At 41.5% G+C, this 22,938-nt stretch overlaps 2 protein-coding genes across 3 annotated transcripts in view; one reads left to right on the forward strand and one right to left on the reverse strand.

The window, feature by feature from the left end:
• Positions 1-13,661, forward strand: part of SESN1 (sestrin 1) — a 116,939-nt gene extending 103,278 nt beyond the window's left edge. For both annotated transcript variants that reach the window (XM_008263340.5, XM_051854451.3), the window contains exons 2-10: positions 193-258; positions 1,036-1,236; positions 1,822-2,004; positions 3,686-3,928; positions 7,204-7,351; positions 8,119-8,231; positions 9,493-9,683; positions 11,288-11,432; positions 12,523-13,661. In XM_008263340.5, the coding sequence (XP_008261562.2) occupies positions 193-258; positions 1,036-1,236; positions 1,822-2,004; positions 3,686-3,928; positions 7,204-7,351; positions 8,119-8,231; positions 9,493-9,683; positions 11,288-11,432; positions 12,523-12,609 (1,377 nt within the window). In that variant the 3' untranslated portion in view covers positions 12,610-13,661. The remainder of the gene's footprint in view (positions 1-192; positions 259-1,035; positions 1,237-1,821; positions 2,005-3,685; positions 3,929-7,203; positions 7,352-8,118; positions 8,232-9,492; positions 9,684-11,287; positions 11,433-12,522) is intronic.
• A 149-nt stretch (positions 13,662-13,810) lies between these two features.
• The window catches only part of ARMC2 (armadillo repeat containing 2), a 142,667-nt gene continuing 133,539 nt past the window's right edge, over positions 13,811-22,938 (reverse strand). Inside the window, exon 18 of the mRNA XM_089333842.1 lies at positions 13,811-14,051. Within this exon, the coding sequence (XP_089189968.1) occupies positions 13,945-14,051 (107 nt within the window). The 3' untranslated portion in view covers positions 13,811-13,944. The remainder of the gene's footprint in view (positions 14,052-22,938) is intronic.

A 22,938-nucleotide genomic window follows, 5' to 3' on the forward strand; every position in this document is an offset into this window, starting at 1 on the left:
GTCAGTCGTATTCTAAGTTGTTGTTAACTAGGTGATGCGAATAGAAGAGCGGTATGTATATACGGCCATGAGAACCAACCACCAAAACAAGCCTGTCCCTGTGTAACAGGTTGTTTTTCCCTCCCATTCCTGTAGTCTGAGTTCATGTTGTTTACTGCTGGAGGCTTGAGATGGTGTCATTTTCTTCTCTAGGAACTTGGAATTAGAATTCCTCGACCACTAGGACACGGACCAAGCAGATTCATCCCAGAAAAGGAGGTATGTTGTTTGTGAAAGAACACAGTGAGCTGTATGCTTCTAAGGAAAAATTTTCATGACCTGCATCTTGGCATCTGAGCAACTGTTGGTCAGCGACTTGTTTTATGCAGAGCTGATTGTAGTTAATCATGCTTTGGCAGTGAATCTGTGGGATTGGAAAGCTCTCGTGCTTGTGTTGATTTCTAGTATTTCATGATGCTTTTTTTAAACACCCACATTCAATCAAGTGCAGCCAAGACTTGGTTTTGACTAATAACATAGCGAACACTTACATTTGAATGTCATTTAGGTTTGCCTGTAAACAGAGATCCTTAGTCTCGACCATCTCCACAGTACCAGCTCCCACCTGTGATGCTGTATCTGTAAAGGCGTCTCTGCTTCAGTTTTTAGAATGATTGCTAAGTAGTTAGTTTTGGTTCTGCGTAACTTGAGAGTAGGAAGTGTTGTCAGGAAATTCTTTAGTTGTCTGTTTGCAGGCTCTGCAAGTTTGATAATCTAAATCTGCTTCTATATCTGGATTCTGGCCAAGCCTGCAAGCAGCCTATCTAGATGGCCTTTAGGTTCAGCCTTTGTTGTTTAGCCCCTACTGGATAATATGTGATCTATGACTGCCTGTTTTTTCTATCTTGCTACCAGTTGAGTTTAAATATGAAACTCTGCTCTCTTAAACCTAATTTAATCTGCTTCTAAATGATACTTAGAGTTCAGTCCACACATTTTCTTTCTTTAAAACTAACTCACAATGTATATAACCAGAGTTTTCTCTCATTTATACAGATTCTCCAAGTGGGGAGTGAAGACGCACAGATGCATGCTTTATTTGCAGATTCTTTTGCTGCTTTGGGTCGTTTGGATAACATCACATTAGTGATGGTTTTCCACCCACAATATTTAGAAAGTTTCTTAAAAACTCAACACTATCTACTGCAAATGGATGGGCCATTACCCCTACATTATCGGCACTACATTGGAATAATGGTTTGTAAATCAATGAAAAATTATTTCAGCTTGCTTTTATTAACCTCTTTAAGGTACAGTTAGTACTTAAAACACAGGAATAAATACTTATATTCTGACTTATACTAGGATTCCTGTTAGCCTCTGTTTTTTAAGTACACTTGCTTTCAAGTATAACAGAAAAAGAAATATTTATACAATTCTGAAAAAACACTTGCCATTAAGGGAATACAATACCTATTTCATTATTATACAAAGTTTATATTGACAAAAAGTGTTAATCCTAGCCAATCTAAATAATATTCCATTATTTTAATTGAACTTTCCTCTTAATCTGAGGTTCCTGAAAGTTGTTATATAGGTATAGTTTCTAAAGTTCAAATACTTTTTATTAGATAATTTGTTCTTGGAATATTTCTGAGGTCTTTTCTGTGGTGTTTTTTGCATTTTTTAAATGTTAATCTGAAAACTTCCGTTTCTGTAGTTAATGGAAAATTTGAAAACAATAAAACTCATCTGTTTTGCACATTTACAGAAAAAAAGATGAGTAGCATTTCAAGATTGCACTATTTAGAATTAGCGTAATCTCTTTTGTTTTCTCTTCAGGCTGCAGCAAGACATCGGTGCTCCTACCTAGTGAACCTGCATGTGAGCGACTTCCTCCATGTTGGTGGGGACCCCAAGTGGCTCAACGGCTTAGAAAATGCGCCTCCCAAACTGCAGAACTTAGGAGAACTCAACAAAGTGTTAGCCCATAGACCCTGGCTCATTACCAAAGAGCACATTGAGGTAAGCAGTGAAGTAATGCATCTCAGGTGTCATTTTCAAAAACACTTTTTACAGACTTTCTTCTTTAAGAGCGGTTTTGGGTTACAAAAGGTACAGAATTCACACACCGCCCCCCCCCCACCTTTAACCGCTTCAGCCTTCTGCTCTAGACATACATATTCTGTTATTAACCTATAGGATTTGTGTGATAGATGTGTTGTAAGAGATGAATGAACACTGATTTGTTACGATGAACTGGAGTCCGTGGTTCACTCTACCTTGGACAGTTCTATGGGTTTTGACAAGTGCAGAATGTTACAATGTCCTAATGCTGATATGCAAAATACTTAATAGTCACTGCCTGAAAGTGCCCCCTGCTTCAGCGGGTTCATCCATCTCCCTTCCTCCTGAAACAGCTAACTTTTCTACTGTCTCACAGATTTGCCTTTTCCAGAATGTCATATAGGTAGAATCAAAGTATGATGCCTTTTCAGATTGGTCTCTTTCATTTAAAGTGCCCGCACTTCTTTCTGTGACATAGCCACTCGCTTATCACTGAAGAACGCTCCATTAGACGGCACACAGCAGCGTTCATCCATTTACCTACTAAAGGACATCTTGGTTAAAACCAGCTTGGGGCAGTTATGAATAAAGCTGCTATGTTCATTTGTGAGCAGGCTTTTTTGTAGACAAACTTTTCAGTTTATTTGGATAAATAGGAGTGTGACTGCTGGATCACATGGGAGGGCTGTTTTTAACTTTGGAAGAAACTATGAAACTGTCTTCCAAAGCGGCTATACCAGTTTACATTCCTGTTATTCCAGACTGTTGCCAGCACTGGGGTCAGGTGTTATGGATTTTAAAGCTGTCCTGAGACGTGAAGTGGCATCTCACCATGGAGCATCTTCATTTCTAAAATGGCACCTGAAACTAGTTCCTTCTGTTTCTAATTATTTAAAAAGGTGACCGAGTAAAAGCGGATTGATTGATATTCATTAGAAGGTCTACCGTGCAGTAGAAATTCTTGAAAATACATCTTTTTGGTCTTGTCTTTCTTTATTATTAAACATTTTAGATATTGTTATATAATTGAAGGTATTATTCAGAAGGTATAAAATTTGAATGATTAATACAGTGCCTATTCTGTATTTTCAAGTAAGAAAAAAATTACACAATATAAGAAAATGAATAAATCTGAAAAAAATACAGAATTTATGTGTAACTTTTAAACTAATTTGATGATTTAGGAATAATCAGAGTCAAGCTGTTCAAGCCACATCATAAAAATTCCTCAAGGAAGCCTGCTAATAAACAAAACATGACACTCACATAGTAACTTGCTCTTAAAACACAAATTTATTACATTTGGTTTGAGAGTTTGAACTAACAATACAGGAGTTTATTCATAACCCAGCATCTGAAATGCAGCAACTGCTTTTAACAGATATGCATTCTATTAATTTTTAAATCAGTATTTCAGAAAATCAAACTAATGTGTCATTAACATGGTAAGCTCTATTCGTGAATACATTTTCATAAAAATTAGCAAATTATAGGTTCTATATGTTTCAAATTGTAATTTGTGCTAGGCTTTGTATGGTGACTAATCCTATTTTAGATAGATTAACTAAGATGAAATCTGTACTTTCATTGCACCAGATCTCAGTATAAAGAAAAAAAAAATTTTTTTTTTTCCTTTGAGGGACTTTTAAAAGCTGAGGAGCACAGCTGGTCCCTTGCAGAACTGGTCCACGCGGTGGTTCTGCTCACACACTACCATTCTCTTGCCTCATTCACGTTTGGCTGTGGAATCAGTCCAGAAATTCATTGTGATGGTGGCCACACATTCAGACCTCCTTCTGTGAGTAACTACTGCATCTGTGATATTACAAATGGCAATCACAGTGTGGATGAGACGCAGGTCAACTCAGCAGGAAATGTTTCGGTAAGTATCTATTATTTGTTATGAGACTAATCACAATAATTGCTGTGATATTATTTCTTTGTTTGGCTTCTTAGAAAATCAACCCTGCTAAGTCCACAGAGATACTAGACCCCTCTATTTATTCATTAAGGATAAAAGCCCTTCACCAGGTGCTGAGGGATGTACAAAATCCTGAGACATGCCCCCCCCCCCCTGGAGATTGCAGTCCAGTAATTTTAGGATCAGGAACCAACAGCCTGTGCCCATCAGGGCCAGCTAGTAGTGAATGGCTACAGCAGTGTGGCCTGGCAGTGGCGGAGTCTGGGATGCCAGTCACATTTCATTTCTTCCCTTTTGCACAAATGAAACAGGCTGGCTTCTTAATTCTTCCTCTTTCAGAAGATTTAGTTGGCTTCAATCTGGAAGTTTCTCCCTTTAAAATTCTTTTTCATGCTCAACGTTGCCCAAATATAGAAGGTAAATTTGTTAAATACTTCCACCCTTACCCTTTCTCCCCTCTGGCTTTTATCCTCAGTTTTGTTGCTCCTTTGAAACAGAACAATTTGAATATTCTGTGAGCACATTTTAATTCCTGTATACAGTGAGTGTCAATTCCCTCTGTGTGCTTTTGCTGCCGTGTAAAAGCAAGGCTTTATTTTATACTGCAGAAGAAACCAGAGAAGCAGCGCAGTCATCTGAACACTTTGCAGACATGCCCTTAGTTGCACTGTTACTGTGAAACAGACACGTTGAGTTGCCTTCAACTTAAATATTTGACTGTGGGCAAGTCACGGAGCCTCTCTGAGCCCCATCAGTTCTTTCATGTCTAAAGGTGAAACATAGTTTCGTGAGATTTAAAAGTGCCTCTAAAGAGGTGAAATGCCTTGTTCAGCATTTGGCATTTATCAGGTGCTAAATAAGAGGTAGCATTTACACATAGTGAAATCAGCAGATGAAGAAAGCTAATTTTACCATGGTTGATCCTGGAATACTGTATTGACAGGACTCAGTACCATCAGCTTCATCCTCCATAGCAGACCTGCTTATAACCACTGGATGGGTCTCAAAGTCTGGAGGTTGCAGGAGGATTCTAGGGGTGGAGGGTTGATTACTGACTCAATCAGGGCAATAAATATGGAAATGTATGCCCTAGGAAAATAGTACCATCACAGGAGGACTTGCCATCATAACATTACTAGAAAAAGGACTCATACTGGGTATTGTGGTCTAACTGTTTGGGTCATATGAAAATATAAAGCACAGGCAGCACAGACTGCCTCGTAATAGGGAATGACACTGCAGTCATTCTACAGCAAGTATTCCTTGTCTATCTACTGTGGACCAGGTACTGTGCTGGGCTCTGAGTATGTACTAATAAAACAGCAGGTTCTCTACCCTTCAGAAAGGTTGTTCAGGGTGTGTGTGTTGGGGGCGGGCAGCACTGACTCAGTTTCATGTGGAGAACAACTGCAGGTTGTGATTGGTATTCTGAAGGAGTGAGGAGAATGCTGCATGAGAGTTAATTCTCAGCTGTGCAGTAGGGGCAGGTGGCCAGGAGAGGTACATAAGGCCACACCGAAGGATCGGTGTGTAGAAGCCAGGCAAACAGTGGGAGATAAGAGATCTTGAGGACATTCCTGGGGAAGGAAATGACATTTGAAAAAAGAGAAACAGTAATTCTTTATTTGAACACTCAGAGTTGAGATTTTTAGATGTGTTGTCTGTCCATTTTATAAAATACAGTCCATGGATTTGATCAGCTTTCATAGAAAAGATACATGGGACATAAAAAATGTAAGTGGTTCAGCCAGCTCACTAGTCACCTGGCCAGTCCTCTCACGTGTTGGACCCCACTTACAGATGCGACACTGCCGTAGTCATCCCAGGAAGTGATAGCTGCCTCTGTCTAGTGGCCAACCCTAGCCATGTAAGAATGTTTCATTTTTAATAATAGGACTACTATTTTAAAGATGGCCATAGGTGACAATATGCCCAATGCTCATATTAGATGCAAAACCACTTACTCAGTTCAACAAGATCTACAAAGTGTAAGTAGAAGTTGAAATTTAAAAAAATATAATTTATTCAAAAGTTAAGAGTTACAGAGGGAGGAAGGGAGAGACAGAGAGGTCTTCCATCTATCTGTTGGTTCACTGTTTAGATGGTTACAACAGCCAGCATTGGTTCAGGCTGAAGCCAGGAGCTTCATCCAGGTCTCCCATGTAGGTGGCAGTGTTCCAAGCACTGGGCATCTTCCACTGCCTGTCCCAGGCCATTAGCATGGAACTGGATCAGAAGTGGAGTAGCCAGGACATGAACCAGTCCATATGGGATACAGGCAGTGGCTTTACCTGCTATGCCAAAACGCCAGCTCCAGAAATTGACTTTTAAGTATTTAGTTTCCAATTTAACACCAACTTATAATTCTAACACAGTATAAATAGTAATGACATCAGTTTTATAAAAGCATTAGAATGTGTTTTTTAAAAGATTCATTTATTTTCAAAGAGTTAAAGAAAGGGAAAGATCTTCCATCTGCTGGTTCATGCCTCAGATGGTCGCAATGGCCAGTACTGGGCCAAGTTGAAGCCAGGAGCTTTATCTGAGTCTCCCACATGGGTAGCAGGGCCCAAATACTTGGGCCATCTTTCAATGCCTTTCCCAGGCCATTAGCAGGAGCTGGATTGAAAGTGGAGCAATCAGGACATGAACTAGCACATATAGCACTTATATGGGATGCCGGGATTGCAGGCAGGGCTTTACCCACTACACCAAATGCGGGCCCCAGAATGTGTTTTTAAAGTCCTTTTTCTCTTACAGTTTAAAGTCTGAATATCTGTATACCTAATAGACTAATGTAATTGCTTTCTATTCACATACATTAAAATCAGAAGAAAATCGGGTGGGTGTCTGGCACAGTCATGGAGCTGCCACTTGGGATACCCACATTCCTTATCAGAGTGCTCGGTTTAAGTCCCAGCTCTACTGCCTTTTCCAGCTTCCTGCTAATGTGTACCCTGGGAGGCAGCAGGTGATGGCCCAAGTACTTGGGTTCCTGGCTTCTGCCTGGCCCAGCCCTGGCTACTGGTAGACATTTGCATAGTGAACCACCAGATGCAAGACCTCTTTTTGTCTATTTGAAAAACAGACAGAAATAAAGATTTTTTAATTGTAAGAAAATCTGTTTCCTGTATTCTGTAAGGTAAAAATTTGTATGAGCCAGACTTAATAAAAGAATACCCACCAGCTTCATTCTGTGTTTGCCGTATGTAACACTGATTGTGTTTCTTCTGTAGGTAAGTGATTCCTTCTTTGAGGTGGAAGCCCTCATGGAAAAGATGAAGCAGTTACAGGAATGCAGAGATGAAGAGGAGGCAAGCCAAGAAGAGATGGCTTCACGTTTTGAAATAGAAAAGAGAGAGAGCATGCTGGTCCTCTCATCAGGTGAGAGCAGTCGTTACAGAGTCGATATAATTTGGGTTCTAATGAGCTTTTAAACTTGAGTAAGTCACTTAAATATTAGTGTCCATTTTTTTCTCCTCTATCAGTTCATAAAGCCTTCAGATTGCTTCCAGCTTTGAAATTCTATGATTCGTTAAAAGGAACTATTTCTTAAATTACCAATAACCTAAATCCTTTAGCCCTTATCTATAAGCGGACTACAGGATTTTTTAAAAGGAAAAAATATATTTGGAGACATTGACAATAATAGAATGGGAGAAAGAGTAGTAGTATTAAAAGCACCATATTTCTTAATAGCAAAGAAGCATTAAACTGACATAATAAGTTGGGTGTTAACTTGTTTTTCCTAAGGAGGAGTTTTTGTTCTCTCCTGTGCGTGAAGTTGTGGAGTTGCCATATGATACTGTCCTTATAAGAAACCATTATCTCATCAGCTCCTAAACATGATGATGATCCAGAGAGGTGTCCATACTTTACATACTTTTTTCAAGTAGAACCTGACATCTATAAATCAGAGTTGGGACACAGGGGCGGGGATTTTATAGAGAGGCTCTCCTTTTAGTACACTGTTTACTGGCAAGTAAGCTACTTCCTTTTATGGTTTCCAGACTATTTTGACTGATACTGGTTACTTGGTGTCAGAGAAAGGGTTATCCTATTTTTACTTGTTATAGGCAAAATGAATTTTAACTAGCACCTGTAATGGAAAAGCTTTCAATGTTGTTTGTTTGTTTGTTTGTTTATTTCAGATGATGAAGAAGTTTCACCAGCAAGAGATGTGTCTCGTCACTTTGAGGATACTAGTTATGGCTATAAAGATTTCTCTCGACATGGGATGCATGTTCCAACATTTCGAGTCCAGGTAGAACTGCAACTCTTTGTACATGATCAATTAAAAATAGCTCCATCTGACTTCAAATAAGAGCCATCTAGATTTGAGAACTGTGCTAAGTGCCTTGCAAGAAGTAGCTCAAGGGCAGTAGTAGCCGTATCCTCCAGTTACTGGATAAAAGTTGAGACCCATCAACTAATTAGCAAATATTTATTCTATTTCTAATCTTGTAATATTACTTCTATTCCATCATTAGAATCATACTGTAGTTTCAATGTATACCTTAAATCCTTTTTGTCAAAATATTTAATTAATATTGTTAGAGGCCTATGTTAAATAAGTTTTTTCCTAGAACTATAACATCTGAGAACCATAACATTTTTGTTTCTCTTCCCAAGAAACTAAGATGTTGTTTAAAGGAGTAAAATTTAGGCACAAGAAAAAGTTGCAGGATATTTGTCTTTGATAGTTTAACTGTGTTATGAAATATAACAGAAATTGAAGAGATTGTCCGGGCTGGAAATCTTATGGAAAGAGATTCGGATTAGGGTGGCCAGCAACCAAGGGTATTGTAGGTAGAGGAGATTATAGGCAACAACCAAGCTTAAATTGAGGGGTGGAGTGAGAGGAGGGATGAGAAAGAGAGTGGCAGGGCAACTGAGAACTTCAAGGAATCCTATTGTTCTAGTAGTGCTGAATTAGTTTAAAATCAGTGAGGGGGTGCCTTAATGTTAGGCATTTTATAGTAGGTTAAATGGGGCTTGTAGGTTCTGACCAGAGTCATGGCATAATGCCAGAGATATTTTAATAAGTAAGGAGCAACACAGAAGTAGTCAGAGGTTGCTACGTTTTATTTGAGGTGAAAAGAAGCAAGGAAATTTTATGTAGGAAAACTAGGAGACTCAGTGAAAAGGCAGAAATCAGGAGGCGGTAGGAGGACTGAGTGACAGAGGAGTTGAACTAGAGATCTGAGGACCATTTGAAAGGCTATAGCAATGGAAAAGGAGAGGACGTCCAAGATGGGCCTCGTCTGGCTGCTGAGTGGAAAGACAGTGAAAACTACAGCCCAAAATTAGTGGCCTGGGCTCAAGGGGAAGAGAGGGCCTCCACTGGTTTTTAAACTTGCAGAGTTACTACACGTGACCTTTTGAATGCTGCTACATGGAGACTGAGAACAAGGGACTGGGAGCCTGGGAGAAAGGCCTGGGTTCAGGCTCGGCGTCCTGCAGGGCTGCAGACGTTCACCTGGCACCTTTTGATGACTCATGTTTGTTCTGTCCCCTGTGTTTAGGACTATTGCTGGGAAGACCACGGCTATTCTTTGGTAAATCGCCTTTACCCTGACGTGGGACAGTTGATTGATGAAAAATTTCACATCGCTTACAATCTTACTTATAACACAATGGCAATGCACAAAGATGTTGATACCTCAATGCTTAGACGGGCTATTTGGAACTATATTCACTGCATGTTTGGCATAAGGTCAGTCTGTTTTCTTATGTTTATAAAGAGCTGTCTTCCGCTAGGAACAATGACGCAGGCACACAGAACACACATGCACAGACACCACCATCCCCTCCCCAGAAGCTTATTTTTATGTTTCTTATGCTTCAAAGAACCACAGGGCTGCAGCTGTGTGTGTGTGTGTGTATATATATATATTTTTTTTCCTTTCTCTCTCCTAGTTAGGCAGCAGGGAGAGATAGGGACAGTGACAAGAGTTAAATGACAGCTGTCTCTAGGCAAGCCTGGTCCGTGAGCTGATGAAGAGGCCAGGCTTGCGACTCCATGTTTCTGATCTCCTGACATGCTCCTATTCCTGTGGATCGTCCTTCCCCCTAGGTCTCAGCCACATCCCCACGTTATGTAGGAAATGCAGCCGCCTGCCTACTCACGTGTGTACACAAGCTCCTTGCTGCACTGCCTCCTGGTTATCTTAGCTATGAAATGAATAGCAAGGAAAGCTTGACTTTATCAGTGACTCTGGTCAAAATCTACAAACTCCATTTAACCTACTCTAAACTGCTCCGGCATTTAAAGCACATCTGACCAATTTTAGACCGAGTTCCAGAATCAGTGGCAAGACTGTTGACTTTTAGTCTCCCGAATGGTTGTAGGATGAGAACTCTCCCCCTTTTCCACTAAAAACCCAGTAGGCGACCTTAGGGCCTGTGTGATCAAGAATCTAGCGCCTGGTGGGGCAGGGCAAGTGGTGATGCACGTGACCTCCTGACTTGAAGCAGAACAGCCATTGCTTAGTGTAGACATTGAGGTCACACCCAGGCCACATCCCCTGCCCCACAATGTTTTCTGTTCTAACTACAGAAACTCCTGGAAACGTGAGTTTACAAATGCTAATTTTTGGGCCAGCGCTGTGGCTCACTTGGCTAATCCTCCGCCTGTGGTGCCAGTACCCCAGGTTCTAGTCCCGGTTGGGGTGCCAGATTCTGTCCCAGTTGCTCCTTTCAGTCCAGCTCTCTGCTGTGGCCCGGGAAGGCAGTGGAGGATGACCCAAATGCTTGGGCCCTGTACCCGCATGGGAGACCAGGAGGAAGCACCTGGCTCCTGGCTTCAGATCAGCACAGTGCGCCAGCCATAGCGGCCATTTGGGGGGGTGAACCAATGGAAGGAAGACTTTTCTTTCTCTCACTGTCTAAATCTGCCTGTCAAAAAAAAATTCTAATTTTTATAACATATTGGTAATAGCAGTAATAATTTGTTAATTTCTTACAGCAGTACTCATAAGCTCTGTTTCCAGAATTTGTTCATCACAATGTGGTTGCTTGCACATGACTGTAAATACACACTACTGCTTGGTACCCAGTGCTACAGTGTCAACTTCCAGCAGTGATTTGCTTGGGCACTGCACAATTTTCTGTTCCCCTCCCTATGTACTCTGCTTCTTATCCCCTTCCTACTCACTTATCCATCCTTAATTAAACATCGGAAAGCGATATCATTGTTGGCAGTAGCTGCCTACACAGAGAGGGAGAAAGAATACAGCACTTTCTATTTATGTACATAATTTCACAAGAAAAAAGATAATGCATTGAAAATCGTGTTATTCCCACTATGTCTTTTAACAGGTATGATGACTATGACTATGGTGAAATTAACCAGCTTTTGGATCGTAGCTTTAAAGTTTATATCAAAACTGTTGTTTGCACTCCTGAAAAGGTTACCAAAAGAATGTATGACAGCTTCTGGAGGCAGTTCAAGCACTCTGAGAAGGTACGTGCCCGTGCCCGTCGTGGCTCATTTACGCTGTGACACCCCCTCACCTGACACGTCGTCGGCTCTCAGTGCTCCCTGGGAAGGGAACCTCATTGTGGCGATGGAGAATAAAGGCAGGAGGGCATACTCACTGTCCAAGAGCTGGCAGAGCTGCTACTTAGGAAGAAGAAAACTATTTTGCTTTAGAGTTCTTCTTAATTGATTTGAAAGGCAAACAGATTTTTCCATCGGCTGGCCGATTCCCTAGATGCCCACAACAAAAAGTTTATAGAAAAAGTGATCAAAAGCTATTTATCTTGGTGCAAAAATATTTTGAAATCCATGCATATAAGGGGTCTTAGAGAAATTCTAGATTTCAGAATTTTCTTTGCACCAAAATAAACCTGTCATTCCATTCTATAAGTTACCTTGTATAACCAAAAGTGTCCACGCTCTTTGAAATATCTTTGTGGACGTTACTGAAGGATGTTTTGGCAAGGGAAGTTGGTGTTCTCATAAAGCAGTGTCGAGGTTTTCTGAAATGTCACAGCTCTCCCAGAAAAGAGATACCCAATATAAACAAAGGCTGAAAACATCCATCTAAAAAGAACATCAGTCAGCTTTTGTTTTTCTTCACTAAACCCAAGATGTGGAAGCTGATTGGTGGTGCGCTTCTCAAGGATAGAGCATACACAGACTTCTCCTCCTTGCCAGTGTCTAAACAAGACAGTATGACAGCTGTGTACGTAGCATTCACATCGGACAAGGGTACCTCGGAAAGTGGTGGAAAATGGCATTAATTAGAAGTTTACCTTGGAGCAAAAAAGTTTTGAAAGCCATGAAATTTCTTCATAATAGCCATCTTCCACAAATGTCTAAGCAAGCTGAAGATTATGTAAACTATGCAGGAGAATGGGTGTGGGTTCCGTGCAAACCCTTTGCCCTTTTACACGAGGGATGGGAGCAGCTACAGACTTCAGGGTCCTGGAACGAGTTTGCCATGATCCTGAGGGAACACCTGTACTGATCTGTGGTGTGTGTTCACTGATGCATTGAGAAACTGAATGCTTACACCTCTCCCTTATGTGATGTTGTGTTTCATATTTAGGTTCATGTTAATCTGCTTCTTATAGAAGCTCGGATGCAAGCAGAACTCCTTTATGCTCTGAGAGCCATTACTCGCTATATGACCTGAGGCCTTTCCTTCGCTGAAGATGAGTGGGGAGTGATCAGCGGATATAGTGTACAAGGGGAAGGTACCATGCCCCAGGACCAATGGTAGATCAAAAGAATTCAGAAATCCATTGTGCCACGATTCCTTTAGTTTCTGCTATTTTACTGTGGAAATACCACTGCTGGCACGAGCAGTGTGTGCCTGGCAGCTTCAAGTGTCGAGCTGTGAAGAAGAGCTGCCGTCCAGTGTTTTTGCTTTTTGACAGTATAAGATGCTGTGCAGCTGTTAATACAGCAGACAGTAACTCCAAATCCTGTTGCTTCTGTGTTAAATAAGATAACAAGAATTGGAGCATGCAAAGAATGGGACTTGGATAATGACTCAAGCTTTATACATAAAGAATTCTAGAAGATTTGGTGCTGCTACTCTGGCTGGTGGAATGAACAGATGGCTGTTCCAGTTAAGCTATTAGTAATAGACGTGAACACTGCTACTATCTGAGCCTTCATACATAATTTGTGTGGTTTCAAATTAAACTCGCATACATGTTAATTTTTTTGCATCTGAAAAATGCATAGAATTATTACTCACAGCTCAGCAAAGACCGTTTTGATGGTAACAGTTCATTTCTTTCTCTGTAGTTTTTTTTTTTTAAACTCAGTTATTGACTGATAACTACATTACAGTGGCATTCTTTAAGATTGCTTTTTGAGAAAAATGAAAGTATGCACATTATAAGAAAAACTGGCTATCTTTTGATACGCTGTTCCACGAGGTTCTCTGACGCTGGTGGCAGCGTCCCCTCGCGGCAGCGTTGCTGCGGACTGCTGTGCAGCCCCAGGGCGCGCCACCCCGTGCTCCCTACTTTAAAGGGCATGCAGCTCCTGAAATAATAAAGCTGGAAAATATTTTTAGTCAGGTTATCAAATTTGATTTACAAAAAAAGCTAACTTTGTTTGGAATACAGGTTTGGAAAAAAATGTATTAAGAACTTTGTATTCTGGAAGCGTGAATTGCTTTTGAAGTCTGTCAGTATTATTGGTATTTTTCAATAAAGAATAATGTTTCTCCAATTTTATTTGCTGTCTCAATCTCTTAGGAAGTCATGACTTCCAAATCAGTAATGGTGGTGAGTTTCTACTCGCTTTCCTAAGCCGAGCAGAGTCACACTGTCTTCAGAGGAAGAGGCTTCTGGGAAACAGAGCTCCTGGGGCCAGACTAAGACTCAAGGAGAGCTGGGTGTAGGGCTGCGTGCTTAGGAGCGGATGGGCAGAGCTTCGAGAACATGGAGGTGGAGGCAGAGCCTGTCCTGTGCTCGCTGCTTTCTGTTGCTGTAGCAGACTACTTGAGACTGGCTCATTTACATAGAAAAGCAGTGTCTTTCGGCTCACGGTTCTGGAGGCTGGAAAGTCCAAGATCCAATGGCTGCCTCTGGTGATGGGTGTATGGTATGTCAACTTGTGCTGGAAAAAGAAGGGAATGGGTATGGGGCAGAGAGAAAGGGGCCAAACTCCCACAGACAGCTAACCCATTCCTGGAGGACAGGAGTAATCGTGACCCCAGCACCTCCCGTTAGGCCCCCTCTCCTAGCACAGCTGCAATAAGGAATTAAGGTTGCAACTGCACATGAACTTGTGGGGACACAAACCATATTCAACACGCCAGTGAGCAGACAGGACTATGACCTTGGTAACGGTATTCTCGTCATTAGATTTTATATTTAAAGAACTGTTTCTTGATAGCCAGCAGCAGTACATGTGTGGTCCTGTACACGGGATTGTGTCACGCCATTGTTCTGTCTGCCGCCAGGCTGCCTCGCCACAGCAAAACCTGGGAACCCAACAAGTAACTGCACCGAACAGACACAGAATTGTACTCTTGCTCTTGCTTTTTATTCATTAGGAAATAGACTACTTAGTAGAGGCTCTAACCAACAGAATGATAACAGGACGAGATCAATAGATTGTGCCATCTTAGCTCACTGATGCCTATGATCCCTTTTCAAGAAGCCAAAGTGGAACCAAAAACTGTAATGAATAACAAAGGGTGTTTATACCTAAGGCCATGAAAGTGCTCGGGATACGAAGTTGATGTTTCAGTGCCTCCCACGGAACAGGTGCTTCCTCTAACTCTGTTTTCTCAAAGTCAGCATGCAGGATTTCTAATGTTACTATGGAATCTTTTGAAACAAATAGTTTCCAAGGTAATTGGGGAAGACAGAATGCTCTAAAGAGATATCAAAACCCGCCCCGACCAGAGGAAAATTCTTATCTAAAATAATCATGAAAATATTTCTGGCTGAAGTTCCTAGAATTCAATTTCTTAAAATCTGGGTATCTACGTTCATTGATAAAATTTGAAGAACTTTATTATTAGCTCAACCTTAATTAAGTATGTCTTACTATAAAAGTGGATTAAATTCCAAAGACATATTTATTCCCAATTATTTAGGCTTAACTTCATACATAAAGTGCTGATGTTTTAACAATTAATAGTGAAGGTGTGTTAATTCTGAGTGTAGCTATTCCATATCAGTTTGAATCCACTTTGCTACTGTTGGCAGGTAGGTAGGTAACTACAGCTCGTGGATAATCATATTTTCCATTGGCAAGATACTCCAGACGCTTATTAGCATATCTTTGTAGCTGTCAAGGGACAGTACAAGGCAGGTCGATGGGGGCAGGGAGGTGTGGGCAGCAAGATGGCAGGCAGACTGAGCTCTGTCCTCATCCTCCACCAGACCCTGAGTAGACGCAGACCCCGAGCCTTTGTGCGCACTCTAGAAACCGGCCAAGGCAGAGCCCTGGAGGAGGCTGCAGCAGATGGCTGGAAAGCGCCAGCATTTTGCTCACCATTCTCAACACTGCCTTGTGTGACCGGGAGGAATCTTCCCAAGTCTCAGTTCCTCCCTCGAGACAGAACACAAATAGAATTTCTGTTGGATGTTCTGACGTGGCAGGGGGCAGCCTGAGGGACTGATTTCTGTCTTCCTTCGGAGCTGTGGGTCGGGGAGTGGTGGCAGGGTTCGCCACCTGGAGTCTGCTGTGGGCCCACGCGACCAGCCTGGAGTGTGCAGTCCTGCAGGTGGTGTTGGGGGAGGAAGAGAGGACAGAGGCCTAGAAGCAGAAATGGAAACAGCTCCTGAGAAGCGGCAGGAGGGAGCTGCTTAAGGGAGTGGAGACAGTTCAAAGCAGCCATATGGTCAAGGATACTTCAAAAATATCCTGGAAAATAGCGTTAGATGATAAGGTTCATTTTCAGTAAGACCCCCCCGTACTGGAGCAGAAACACACAGCCTGGAGAAGACACACCCCAGAAAAGATTTGCGAGGTTCCAGCAGGTCTAAGCAGGCTCGTGGGTACAAGTCTCCCCTTGCACAAAGCTGACTGTGAAAACTGGGGCGAGTGGTGGTTTTTTCAAGTGCCCACATCTCAGCAGAAGATTGTAAGGCAAACAAAGGAATGGGGAATGTGGCTCAACCGAAGGAACCGATCTCCAGAAACTAACCCTGCAGAAATGAAAACCTACGACCACTTGAAGATAGTCAGCTAAAAGAGAATGGAGACAATTAAATGCAGTCAGAAAAAGAATGCATGGGCAAAATGAGAATGTCAATAAAGAGAACTAAAAAAGCAAACAAATTCTGCAGCTGAAAAATACAATAGCTGAACTGAAAGAATTCACAAGAGATTCAATAGCAGAACTCATACAGAAGAGCGAACCAGACAGGTCACTGGAAATCAGGTCAGAGCAAAGAAAGAATGAGACAAGGCCTACAAGAATTATGGAACATCATCAAGTGCACTAATGTGCGCATTATGGGAAATTCTAGAAAGAGCTAGAGAGCTTATCTAAGAAACAGCACAGGGGCCAGGCCATGGTGCAGAGTTAGGATGCTTGTGATACTGGCATCCACTTTCAGAGTGCCCGGCCAAGTCTGGGCTCCTCTGCTTCAGATCCAGCTCCCTGCTAATGTGCGTGGGAAAGCAGCAGAAGGTGGCCCAAGTGCTTGGACCCTTGACACTCAAAACAGGAGACCAGGATGGAGTTCCTGGCTCCTGGCTTCAGCCTGGTCCAGACCTGGATGTTGCAGCCACTTGAGGAGTGAACTGACAGATGTCATGTTTCATGCTACCTCTTCCTGCCCCATCTCTGCCTTTCAAATTAATTAATTAAATATTTTAATAAAAGTAATAATGGGCAAACATTTCCCAAATTTGAAGAAAGCAGCAGACACAGTAACTCATGAAGCCCAATGCACTTGCAAGCAGGATGAACAATCAAAGTGGAGAGGCAGAGCAAGACAGTGACCAGCCCAGATGCTCCATGCTCCGGCCAGCAGCTCCCACAGGGACCCCACCTTGCAGGGTCATTCACATACCAGGCCACCTTCACAAGAGCTTGCTAAGAAAGCCGGATGAGAGAACAGGGCGCCACGTTGTGCAGTGCAGGAAGAGGCCCCAGCTCCTGCTTGGAAGGCGGAGAGGAAGTAAGGTCCAGACTGGAAAAAATGATGCTGAAATTCATATGGAGACACAGGAGACCTCAAATAGCTAAAGCAATCTTGTACAACAAAATCAAAGCCGGAGGCATCACAACACCAGATTTCAGGACATACTACAGGGCAGTTGTTATCAAAACAGCATGGTACTGGTACAGAAACAGATGGATAGACCAATGGAACAGAATAGAAACACCAGAAATCAATCCAAACATCTACAGCCAACTTATATTTGATCAAGGATCCAAAACCAATCCCTGGAGTAAGGACAGTCTATTCAATAAATGGTGCTAGGGAAATTGTATTTCCATGTACAGAATCATGAAGCAAGACCGCTACCTTTCACCTTACACAAAAATTCACTCAACATGGATTAAAGACTTAAATCTATGACCCAACACCATCAAATTATTAGAGAGCTTTAGAGAAACCCTGCAAGATATAGGTACCGGCAAAGACTTCTTGGAAAAGACCCCAGAAGCACAGGCAGTCAAAGCCAAAATTAACATTAGGGATTGCATCAGATTGAGAAGTTTCTGTACTTCAAAAGATAACAGTCAGGAAAGTGAAGAGGCAACCGACAAAATGGGAAAAGATATTTGCAAACTATGCAACAGATAAAGGGTTGATAAACAGAATCTACAAAGAAATCAAGAAACTCCACAACATCAAAACAAACAACCCACTTAAGAGATGGGCCAAGGACCTCAATAGACATTTTCAAAAGAGGAAATCCAAATGGCCAACAGACACATGAAAAAATGTTCAAGATCACTAGCAATCAGGGAAATGCAAATCAAAACCACAATGAGGTTTCACCTCACCCCGGTTAGAACGGCTCACATTCAGAAATCTACAAACAATAGATGCTGGCGAGGATGTGGGGAAAAAGGGACACTAACCCACTGTTGGTGGGAATGCAAACTGGTCAAGCCACTATGGAAGTCAGTCTGGAGATTCCTCAGAAACCTGAATATAACCCTACCATACAACCCAGCCATCCCACTCCTTGGAATTTACCCAAAGGAAATGAAATTGGCAAACAAAAAAGCTGTCTGCACATTAATGTTTATTGCAGCTCAATTCACAATAGCTAAGACCTGGAACCAACCCAAATGCCCATCAACAGTAGACTGGATAAAAAAAATTATGGGACATGTACTCTATAGAATACTATACAGCAGTCAAAAACAATGAAACCCGGTCATCTGCAACAAGATGGAGGAATCTGGAAAACATTATGCTGAGTGAATTAAGCCAGTCTCAAAGGGACAAATATCATATGTTCTCCCTGATTGGTGACAACTGAGTACCAAAGGGGAAACCTGTTGAAGTGAAATGGACACTATGAGAAACAGTGACTTGATCAGCCCTTGTCCTGACTGTTGAAATACAATGTAATACTTTATCCCTTTTAGTATTTTTTTTTTGTTCTAGTACTATTGGTTGAACTCTGTAATTAACACACAATTATTCTTAGGTGTTTAAATTTTAACTGAAAAGTGATCCCTGTTAAATATAAGAGTGGGAATAAGAGAGGGAGGAGATGTACAATTTGGGACATGCTCAATCGGACTTGCCCCAAATGGTGGAGTCAGAAATGCGCCAGGGGATTCCAATACAATGCCATCTTACTAGTACCAATGCCATCTTACTAGTCCAAGCGATCAATTTCTGTTCACAATTGATCACACTGATAGGTCTAAGAGTCAAAGGGATCACACAAACAAGACTAATGTCTGCTAATACTAACTGACAGAATCAAAAAGGGAGAGAACTATCCATCATGGGAAGCGGGATACACAGCAGACTCATAGAATGGCAGATGTCCTAAATAGCACTCTGGCCTCAGAATCAGCCCTTAAGGCATTCGGATCTGGCTGAGGAGCCCATGAGAGTATTTTAGGCGTGGAAAGCCAAGACACTCTGGAAAAAAAAAAAGACCTAAATGAATGATCTCTGCGAGTGAGATCCCAGTGGAAAGAACAGGGCCATCAAGGAAGGAGGTACTTTTCTCTGAAGGGAGGAGAGAACTTCCACTTTGACTATGACCCTGTCGGAATAAGATTGAAGTTGGTGAACTCAAAAGGCTTCCATAGCCTTGGCAACTCATGACTAGAGCCTAGGGAGATTACACCATAAAAAAGAGTGTCAAATTGTTAAGTCAACAACAGGAGTCACTGTGTACTTACTTCTCATGTGGGATCTGTCCTTAATGTGTTGTCCAATGTGAAGTAATGCTACAACTAGTACTGAAACAGTATTTTACACTTTGTGTTTCTGTGTGGGTGCAAACTGATGAAATATTTACTTAATATATACTGAATCGATCTTCTGTATATAAAGATAATTGAAAATGAATCTTGATGTGAATGGAATGGGAGAGGGAGTGGGAGATGGGAGGGGTGTGAGTGGGAGGGAAATTATGGGGGGAAGGAGCCAATGTAATCCATAAACTGTACTTTGGAAATTTATATTTACTAAATAAAAAAATACAGTCTATAAAAAAGCCCTATTGCACCAGCAAACAAAAATAAAAATAAAAAATAGGAATTACAAATTAAAAAGAAAGTTGTAAGTCACTGGCCTTAGGTAGAGTATCCAGTATTAACTAGATCTAGTATTAACATTCTGTGGTAAGGCTCCATCTCTCCTACTCTCTTTCTCTCTCTGCTCTGCTTACCTCACTTCTTACATTTTATTGGCTTTATTCTCCCATACTGCGTAACAGAAAGCCTAGCCACTCAGACCCCAGACCTCACTAGCAAAAAAGAACCAGAAGACTTGAAAAAGACTCTACCCCAGCTGTGGTACCTGCATGCCTGTTTGAGGCTAGGGTTGTGATTACAGGCACACACCCTGATTCACAGTCCCACACAAAGTGGGGATGAATTCCCCAGAGGAATATACCCAATGAAACTGAAAAGCATCCTGGAGGAAAACAAATGGTGTCTCCCACAAGGTTGGAGAGCTCTATAACAAGTGTAGCCAAAAAAAAAGAAAAAAAAAAGTTTGGAGAAGGTAGAGTTGTGAGTAGAATTTTTATATGCAATTAAAGTTAAAGTTAAGGTGTTACCATTTTAAAATCAATTACTATAACTTTAGGTTTTATATAATCGCCATGATAACCATAAAGAAAATATCCTTAGAATCTTCCTAAGAGAAAACAAAAAAGGAATCAAAGTATGTCATCATTAACAACAACAAAAAAATGAACTGGATCTGGCATTGAGGTGCAGTGGGCTAAGCCATCACCTGTGGCACCAGCATCCCAAATGGGCACTGGTCCATGTCCTGGTTGCTCCACTTCCAATCCAGCTCTCTGCTAATGTGCCTGGGAAAGCAGTGAAAGATGGCACACGTGATGGGTCCCTGCCATCCATGTGGGAGATCTGGAAGGAGTTCTAGGCTCCTGGCTTTGTCCTAGCCTAACCCTGGCAATTGCAGCTATCTGGGGAGTGAACCAGTGGATGGAAGCTAGTTTGCTTGCTTGCTCTCTCTCTCCCTCCCGCCCCCCTCTTTCTGTAACTCTGCCTTTCACATAAATAAATAAATCTTTAAAAAAAATCAATGAAGCACGAGAGGGGAAATGAGGAACCAAAATCTTCAAGACATACAGAAAACAATGAACAAAACAGCAACAGCAAGTCTTTCCCTCTCCGTAGTTTCTTAAATGGAAGTGGATTGAATCTGTGTCCGTAGATAAGGAATGAAAAAATAAACACATCTTTTAAAAAATAGACACAGATTGGTTGAATGTGTAAAGGAAGCAGGATCCAACTATATGCTAACCAGAAGATAGTTATTTTTAGAGCCAAGAATACACATAGCCTACAATTGCATGAATGTCAGCCACAGAGAGTCGGGTGACTACATCACATTGAACAAAACAGACTTTAGTCAAAGCTGTCACAAAAGCCAAAGAGGGGCTTGTTAGATTGGTATACAACGATAAGGCCAGTCCACCAGAAATAGGCAACACTTATAAATATAATTGCACCAAATGTCAGGACTCCTGAATAATCATATATGAGGGGCTGGCGCTGTAGGATAGCAGGTAAAGCTGCCGCCTGCAAAACCAGCATTCATTGTGGGCACCAGTTCAAGTCCCAGCTGCTCCACTTCCCATCCAGCCCCCTGCTAATGTGTGTGGGAAAGCATCAGGGGATGGCCCAAGTGCTTGGGTCCCTACACCTGCATGAGAGACCTGGAAGAAGCTCCTGGCTTCTCTGGCTTCTTTCTTTGGGCCAGTCCAGCTCTGGCTGTTGCAGCCATTTGGGGAATGAACCAGTGGAAGGAAGATCTCTCTCTCTCTCTCTCCCTCCCTCCCTCCCTCCCTCTGTAACTCTGCTTGTCAAATAAATCAATCTTAAAAAAAAATAATGAAACAATATAGGAATTAAATAACATATCCTAAAACAAACAATGACTCAAAGTGGAAATAACAAGGGAAACTAGAAAATATCTCCAGATGAAAGAAAAATGAGACACCATAGCAGAACTTACTGGATATAGTGAAAGCAGTGCTAAGAGGGAAATTTGCAGCCCCATGAGAAAAGAAGGGAGCTGACACTGTGGCACAATGGTTTAAGCCACTGCTTTCAATTCTGACATCCCACATCAGAGGCTGGTTCAAGTCCTACCTGCTCTGCTTCTGATCCAGCTCCTTGCTAATGTGTGAATGATGGCGCAAGTGCTTGGGCTCCTACCACCCATGTAGGGTACCTGGATGGAGTTTCTGGTTACTGATCACACCCAGCACTGGCTGTTGTAGCTATTTGTGGAGTGAACCATTGCATGGAAGATCCCTTGCTCTCTGTCTCACCCTGTCATTCTGCCTTTCAAGTAAATGAATAAATAAATAAATAAATAAATAAATCTTTTAAAAAAAAAACACTAAACAACAGCTCAAATCAACAACTTTGTATCTCAAGGAACTAGAGAAAGAACAAAGTCAGCAGAAGGAAAGAAATAATACTGATTTTAAAAGAAATAGGAAAACAACAGGAAAAAAATCAACTAGCAGGCATTCGGTACAGCAGTTGAGATGCCACTTGGAACTGTGGTTCATATGGGAGTGCCTGGATTCAAGTTTGGGCTCTACTTCCAAACCTAGCTTCCTGCTGTTGTGCACCTTGGGAAGTGATGGCTCAAGTACTAGGGTCCCTGTCATTGTGTTCGGGCTCCTGGCTTCACCTGGCCCAGTCCTAGCTACTGCAAGCATTTGGGAAGTAAACCAGTAGAAGAAAGTTTGCTCACACTTGCTCACTCATGGTCTCTCTGCCTTTCTTAAAGTTAGAAAAAAAATCAATGAAATTAACCATTGAGTTCTTTGAAAAGATCAAAATTGACAAACTTTAGCTAAATTAAGAAAAGGAAAGAAGGAAAATTCAAGTAACTAAAGCCATAAATGAGAGAAGGGACATTACAAATTGCTGTCACAGAAATAAAAACTATGAGAGAGTATTTTGTACACCAAAAAATAGATAATCCAGACACATATCACCTACCAAGATGGAATCATGAGGAAATAGAAAATCTGAATGGTATGAGGTTGAATCAATAACCAGAAACTTCCCAAAAAAGAAAGAATCAGGCTGAAATGGCTTCACTGGGGAATTCCATCAAACAGTTAAAGAATTCAGATCAATCCTCAAACTTGTCCAAAAACTTGGAGAAGGAAAAACTTCCAAGCTCATTCTAGGAGGCCAGTGTTACCGTGGTACCAAAGCCAGAGAGAGACATTATCAGGAAAGAAAGCTGTAGACCCACATCCCTGGTGAATATTGATGCAGAAACCTTAAAAGCACTAGCAGATAGAAGTCGACAATAAGTTAAAAGGATTATAT

This window comes from Oryctolagus cuniculus, chromosome 5, assembly GCF_051225735.1.
Source record: "Oryctolagus cuniculus isolate XC-2025 breed Fujian yellow rabbit chromosome 5, ASM5122573v1, whole genome shotgun sequence".
NCBI lineage: Eukaryota > Metazoa > Chordata > Mammalia > Lagomorpha > Leporidae > Oryctolagus > Oryctolagus cuniculus.